General features: G+C 25.5%; 1 protein-coding gene and 1 non-coding gene across 2 annotated transcripts; one reads left to right on the forward strand and one right to left on the reverse strand.

Annotated features, from left to right (window-relative positions):
• Window positions 1-2,800: 2,800 nt before the first annotated feature.
• Window positions 2,801-2,872, reverse strand: TRNAT-UGU (transfer RNA threonine (anticodon UGU)). The gene has a single exon. It is a non-coding gene; the product is annotated as a tRNA-Thr (tRNA).
• Window positions 2,873-2,936: 64 nt separating this feature from the next.
• On the forward strand, window positions 2,937-5,013 carry LOC111916899 (uncharacterized exonuclease domain-containing protein At3g15140). Its single transcript, XM_023912552.3, has 6 exons — window positions 2,937-3,254; window positions 3,403-3,605; window positions 3,705-3,785; window positions 3,888-4,013; window positions 4,109-4,232; window positions 4,339-5,013. Exons 1-6 carry the CDS (start codon window positions 2,961-2,963, stop codon window positions 4,537-4,539), a joined length of 1,029 nt encoding a protein of 342 aa, XP_023768320.1. The 5' UTR covers window positions 2,937-2,960; the 3' UTR covers window positions 4,540-5,013.
• The last annotated feature ends 3,014 nt before the right edge of the window (window positions 5,014-8,027 follow it).

Consider the following 8,027-nt stretch of genomic DNA (forward strand, 5'->3'; position numbering starts at 1 on the left):
TTATTACGTCCGAATGATTATACGTCCGAATGATTATAATTAGTATGTCTTATAATCTACTCTATCAAATGAAATTTTTTTTTGTCATATGTCACACTCTCATTCAATTTGCCAATTGTCTTTATGGTTATTTTGAATTAATTTTTTTTCCACATTTCATTTTATGAGTTTTTCTACTTTATTAAATTCAACATAATATAATGTAATAATTACAATAAATATAGTAATAAATGAATATCAATTTCATTAATGAAATTATATTTTACTTATTTAAATAAATAAATAAAAGAAACAAATAAGATATAATTTGAGAATTTTAAAATGAAAAGGTAAGTTCATTAATTAAATTGATATTCATTTATTACTACATTTATTACAATTATTACATTATATTATGTTGAATTTAATAAAATAGAAAAACTTTGACATGTTAAAAAAAATTAATTCAAAATAACCATAAAATGACATTTGGCAAATCTAATAAGAGTGTGACATGTGACAAAAAAACATTTATATATTAGAGTAGATACGCGATAGTCAAATAGGTCATCACTTGGTTGTAAGTTGTAACAAATAAAGTTTTTACGAAATGTACGCTTATTATTTTCTATTTTTATTTATTTATTTTATTACGTCTGAATGATTATAATTAGTAATTACAGTATAGACATATAGACATGATATCATTATAAGATGATATGCCAGCACAGGTAGATCACCAATCAATGATGATAATAAACCCCGACTTTATGTCATTTAATGATTTTAAATTACAATTTAGAAATTGATGCATTCTTACAAGAGCTTGAATGGATTGGTGATCTTCAACCTTTAAAAACATTGTGTATTGAAAAATCTTGAAGAATTTTTTGGTATTTTAAATAACAACAAATGTCTTATAATCTACTGTAATAAATGAATGTTTTTTTTTGTCATACGTCACACTCTCATTCTAATTGCCAAATGTCATTTTGTGATTATTTTGAATTAATTTTTTTCCACATGTCATTTTATTTGTTTTCTATTTTATTAAATTCAACATAATATAATGTAATAATTGCAATAAATGTAGTAATAAACGGATATCAATTTCATTGATGAACTTACCTTTTACTTATTTAAACAATAATTTAAATAAATAAATAAAAGAAACTAATAAAATTTAATTTGAGAATTTTAAAATTAAAAGGTAAGTTCACTAATGAAATTAATATTCATTTATTACTACATTTATTGAAATTATTATTACATTATATCATGTTGAATTTAATAAAATAGAAAAAAAAAATCATAAAATGACATGCTGAAAAAAAAATTAATTCAAAATAACCACAAAATGACATTTTGCAAATTTAATGAGAGTGTGAGCCGTGACAAAAAAAACATTCATTTATTAGAATAGATGTAAACCGATGTGGCTTTATGTTAATAATAGCATGTAAAAATGATTACAATTGAAAATTTTATCAAATAAAAAAGGTTTAGTGAAATTTTGATATTAAGTATTCCACTTAACTACTTAACTTTTATAGTGACTTTAATGACTAAAAACAATAGAAATTTTATGTATTTTGACCAAAAGTAATGATTTTAACCTAATATAACATGTTAAAGTTATCAATATAAAAATAATTGTCATATTAGGTAGGTTTTTCATTAAGGAAACGAAAATATAATTGGGCAAACTATAATATAACTAACAAAATACACAATGGATTTTATGTATTTTTAGGGGTGTTTGTTTGGATGCATCGGTTCGATCCAATTCAATCCAATCAAGTGAATTCAAATTTATTTCGGTTTTCAAAACGTTGATCCAAATAGTCCAAACAAAGTTTAAATCTGATCCGATCCAATCCAATTACAATTCAGTTGGATTGATTTTTATAATTCGGTTTTCAAAACCGTAACATTTTAGAACGTCATAAAATTATAATATTACCAAATTTTACTGAAGAAGCAAAAACAAATTATTTAGTTGTGATTTAAAATTTATAAACAATCACTAAGAATGTATATTATAGATAAAAAAAACTTTTGAGAGAAAATGCATATATATATATATATATATATATATATATATATATATATATATATATATATATATATATGAGTGTGTGTGTGTGTTTTGTATTAGATGAAACCTTTTGAGCCTATCTGAAAAAAATATATTACAAAATTAATAAATAATTATAGATATATTAAAATAAATGAATAATAAATTGTTATTCAGTTTTTTTGGACTATTCGGTTCGTAATTTATAAACCAAAACCAATCCAAAATAATAATTCGGTTTTGTTAAAACCAATCCAAAATAATAATTTGGTTTTGTTAAAACCAATCCAAAAACTCAAATATCCGAACTAAATAGTTCAGTCAAAATTTTCCAATTTGACAATTCGGTTTTATCCATATATTGAAAAACTAGGTGTGAGACCCGTACTATACGGGTTGATTTAAAAAAAGATTAAACATTAAATTAAAATGTAAACATAAAATATTTTTTAATGTACAATTTTAAAATAAGAAAAGAAGAAACTTATTTATTACAATTTAATATCATATATATAATATTTAATACTTTACATATATAAGTAGATGACTTTAATTTTAAAAATTGAAACAAATTAAAAATTGGCAAGTGGATAATATTTATTTCAAAAATATCACAAAATTACAAGTGTCAAAACTTATAAGAAATTGAAATGTGGCAAAAGAACATTCATTTATTAAGTAAGATCCTATGTATTTTTCCCAAAATATTAATCTTGCAAGTAAAGAATAAAAACATAATTAAAATGCCCCCATGCAGGATCGAACTACAGACCTCCAGTTTACAAGACTGGCGCTCTACCACTGAGCTATAGGGGCTTTGTGTGCTGTTTTTTAGTACAGATTATTATTGTTGCGAAATTCATGTATGGGTCGTTAAACCCTCTTTCAATCATCGTCTTGTTGAATGTTTGAAACGTTTCCGGATATGGAGGTTTTGAAGATGGCGAATTCTAGGGTTTCTCTGCTTCGCCATAGTTTGAACTCCTTTTTTCCACCTTCTGCTACCTCTACATTTTCTCTCTCTATCTTACCTACCCGTAGATTCATCGTCTCCGCTTCCATTTCTTCAAAAGAAGCATTTGTTGATTCGCTGTCATCGCAACAAGCTGCAACTCCGTTCGCCGATTCTGAAAACCCTAAATTGAGCAATCGATGGAAACCAATGTGTTTGTATTACACCCAAGACAAATGCACAATGGTAAGTTTCTCAATTCGTGTATTTCATCCCTATGATCTGTATATTTGTTCAGATTTTCATATTGTGTGTTTACGACATTACAAAATTGATGTAGAATCTGACAAAAACACATTTTGATTCCTGTTCAATTTTTTCCCCTGTGCAACAGATGCAAGATTCGAGTCACTTACAGAAATTCAATCATAGTTTCTATTTGGAAAATGAACTAAACACCACCGAGTACAAGAACAAGCACTCTGAGCATTTTGATTTCTTCCTTGTGCTTGATTTAGAAGGAAAAGTTGAGATTCTTGAGTTTCCTGTTCTAATGATTGATGCCAAAACCATGAATGTCGTAGCATTCTTTCACAGGTTTTTCATTGATTTTTTAGGCATCATCATATACCCAAATTCTTTCATTATTGATTTATTCATGTAAATATATCTCATTTTTCTAAACTTCTGTTCCAGATTTGTCAGGCCTTCAGAAATGAGTGAAGAAAGAATCAACGAATACATTGAAGGAAAGTATGGAAAACTAGGAGTTGACAGGTATGCTGATTGATATTCTGTTTGACTATGAATGTTTCTTCAATTATAATATTCATGGTAAAATCTTGCTATAATTTTTGCTAAATTGTTTTCTATTTACAGGGTTTGGCATGATACAGCTATTCCATTTACAGACGTTATAGAACAATTTGAAGAATGGATGACAAAACATAACTTGTGCTCCAATGATCTTTGTGGGCCCCTTCCTCGAGCTGCTTTTGTAACATGGTAAAAATTCCTAATTTTTTACTATCTAATTGTCTATTGTCTACAAAAATGGAATTTGGTATATGCTAACTTGATCATATAATTATGTGTAAAAGTGGGAATTGGGACATAAAGACGAAAATACCCCAACAATGCAAAGTGTCGAAAATGAAGCTACCTTCATACTTCATGGAATGGATCAACTTGAAGGACATATATCTCAACTTTTATAAGAGGAGGGTGAGTATGAACTATGAACTATGAACTATGAAGCATGTGTTTTAAAATTAAAATCCGATTTTATCTTTCTTCAGTATAAAAAATATATATTTTTGAACGATTTTAGGCGGCTGGAATGCGTACAATGATGAACGAATTGAACATACCGTTGTTAGGGAGTCACCATCTTGGCATTGATGACACGAAGAACATAGCAAGAGTGTTGCAACGCATGCTTACGGATGGTGCGATTTTGAAAATTACTGCAAAAAGAAATCCACAAGTTCATGAAAAAGTTGAATTCCTCTTTGAAAATCGTATCAAATAACTGTCTTGCATGACATGACATGATATGACATAACATAATGTGTTGTACTGTTTGTTAGACTTAGACTGTTTGTTAGACTGAGACTGATGTGATGTGATTTACGGATGTCATAGCCAAAAGGTGGAACAGAGTGGAACAAAGACTCGCTCTTAATCTATCTATTATGGAAACGACCTTCAACATCAAAAATAGCACTAGAAAGTTTGTCCAGTTGTTAATGTAAACGTGTTAGATAGTTAGACAATGATTTTATTCTAAATTATGGAAGCACGAGACAACATTAGTGGCTTAGGTGTTGTTTGTTTTTTGGAAGCAAAAGTTCAAGAAGTCTGCGGACCACCTCTGCAATCCTCTGCAGTAGAAGAGGTGGACCAAACGGCTGCAGCCTGTAATAAGAAACTTGTTTGTTTTTTAACCTCTGCAGACTGTGTTTTGAAGTGATTGTTATAATTATTTTCATTTATTCCATTAAAATGTTTGTTGGTTTGTATTAGTCTAATTGTACTTTAAGAAAATCGATGACACCTCAAGAGTTGATGACATGATGCCCCATAAAGTTTTAATCTAAAGTATGAAATAAGTTACACGTGAAAATTTTGTGCCTTTTTTTGAAAATAAGTGGGTTTGTTCCGTGTATGAAATAAGTGTCTTGCTTGCCCATTTTATTAAGGAGGTGTTTGGGAGTGTTTTTTGAACTCTAAAAGTGCGTGTAGATAAAAATGTTTATTTGTTTATAGTGGTGGTAAAAAGAGTTTTTAAAAAAATGTTTGGATAAAGCTTTTATGGTGAAAAAACCAATAAACCAATAAGTTAAAAAGTGTTTGGTTTAAAAAATATTTTTTGAAGTTATTTTTGGTTGAAAAGTTATAAACAGTTTCAAAAAGCCAAATTTTATGTGCTTATTAAAAAGTGTTTTTTAAAACTTATGGAAAAACTATTCTGAAAAATGCTTTTGAGCTTGTCAAACATTTTTTTTGACTTATTAATTTTTTTCAAAAAGCCAATAAACTAATAAGTTGTTTTGAAAAACAATCTTAAACACCCCCTATGCATTACATGATATAAGAGAACATAATGCGTTGAATTGTCTTTTGCATAATTTATTAAAGTGACACTAATGTGATGTAATAATGTCACAGCCAAAAGGTGAAACAATTTGGGACAATTCGTCTGTGTACTGTTAGAGTTGAACTTTCTCCGTAACAAATGCAATGATTTTATTCAAAATTTGGATGTATGGACTAGTTGTCTAGTGTTTTGAAGTAATTGTTTTAATTCTCTTCATTTATTACATTAAAATGTTTGTTGTTGGTTATATATATATATATATATATATATATATATATATATATATATATATATATATATATATATATATATATATATATATATATATATATATATATATATATATATATATATATATATATATGCAAGATCAATTGTGAATTAAATTGAGGGAGAGAATCATCAAACTTTTTATCTACAATAAATTTAGTTATCAAATTTCAAATGTTCATGTTAACACGTATATCTAAGAGGAGTTCAAAAATAATTGAAAAAAAAATTATATGCTTGTATATATGCATATTTTTTTGAAAATATATGTATACATGAAAAATATAAATATGCATTAAAATGCATTTTTTTGAAAAAAAAAATTAATCTTATTTTTGAAATATAAGGCATATTTTCATATATCTGAAAATTTTTAATTTTTTTTTTCAATTATTTAGTTTTATTTTTTAAAATCTACGAAAATGTTCCTCAAATTTCGAAATTAATATTTGAAAAATGAATTTTTCAAAAAAAAAAGCATTTTTAATGCATATTCATATTTTTTTGTGTATAGGCATTAAAACAAATGTATTTTCAAAAACAACAATGAACTTTTAAAATTTAACCAGAAACAGTAATGCACTTTCAAAATATAACCAAAAATAGCAATGCACTTTGAAAATAAAACCAAAAACAACAATGAACTTCTAAAATAGAACCAAAAAGATGAATGTGCTTTAAAAATATAACCAAAAATAGCAATGCACTTTGAAAATAGAACCAAAAACAACAATGGACTTTCAAAATATAACCAAAAACAACAATGCACTTTGAAAACAGAAACAAAAACAACAATGAACTTTTAAAATAGAACCAAAAACAACAATGCACTTTCAAAATATAACCAAAAACAACAATACACTTTGAAAATAGAACCAAAAACAGAAATAGATAACCAAAAATAGCAATGCACTTTCAAAATAAAACCAAAACCATTTCTTGCATTTCGAAATTAATTTTTAAAAAAAGAATTTTCAAAAAAAATTGTATTTTTAATGCATATATATATATATATATATATATATATATATATATATATATATATATATATATATATATATATATATATATATATATATATATGTGCATATTTTTAAAAAGCATGTGCTTATACATATGAATAAGTATATGCATATGATTATTACTTAAATTTCAAATGTAATACTTGAAAAAAAAATTTTTTTTCTCAAAAATGCATTTTTAATGCATATTCATTTTTTTGTATATACATATTTTTAAAAAACTTATATATATATATATATATATATATATATATATATATATATATATATATATATATATATATGCACATGCATATTTGAAAAAAGACATTTTTAATGTCTCTATATGCATAAGAGTAAGCATATGCATATGCATATACATATACATATGAATAAATATATGCATATGTATATGCATATGCATATGTATAAGAATAAATATATCCACAAGACAATTAAATACATATGATTATGATCATGCTTGTTTATATACATATGCATAAGAATGAGTATATGAAATATGTATATAAATAACTATATGCATATGCATATAAATAAGCATATGCATGTGCATACCCATAATTATATGCATATGAATAAGTATATTCCTATTAATATGTTCAATATGCATATGTATAAGAATAAGTATATGGCATATGCATATGAATAAGCATATGCATGTGAATAAGTATATGCATAGTCATATGCATATGAAAAAGAATAACTATATGACATATGCATATGCTTAGGCATACGAATAAGAATAAGTATATATGACATATGCATATGAATAATCATATGCATATGAATAAGAATAAGTATATGAATATTCATAAGTATATGCATATGCATATGAGTAAGTATATGCATATGAATATGAATAATTGTATATACATAAGACAATTATATACATATGATTATGCTTATGTATATGCATATGCATAAGAATATGTATATGACATGTGCATAATCATAAGTATAAGCATATGCATATGCATATTCATAAGTATATTCATATGTATAAGTATATTAATATGACATATGCATATGAATAAAAATAAGTATATGACATATGCATATTTATATGAATTAGCATATGCATATGAATAAGCATATGCATATGCATAAGAATAAGTATATCCATATGCA

The sequence above is a fragment of the Lactuca sativa genome, chromosome 9 (genome assembly GCF_002870075.4).
Source record: "Lactuca sativa cultivar Salinas chromosome 9, Lsat_Salinas_v11, whole genome shotgun sequence".
Lineage (NCBI taxonomy): Eukaryota > Viridiplantae > Streptophyta > Magnoliopsida > Asterales > Asteraceae > Lactuca > Lactuca sativa.

Excerpts from the sequence above, each read along its gene's own strand:
- LOC111916899 (XM_023912552.3), top strand. The coding sequence starts at position 2,961 with ATGTTTGAAACGTTTCCGGATATGGAGGTTTTGAAGATGGCGAATTCT. Across the intron at positions 4,014-4,108 it reads CGAGCTGCTTTTGTAACATG|TGGGAATTGGGACATAAAGA; the intron begins GTAAAAATTCCT and ends TATGTGTAAAAG. Across the intron at positions 4,233-4,338 it reads TCAACTTTTATAAGAGGAGG|GCGGCTGGAATGCGTACAAT; the intron begins GTGAGTATGAAC and ends GAACGATTTTAG.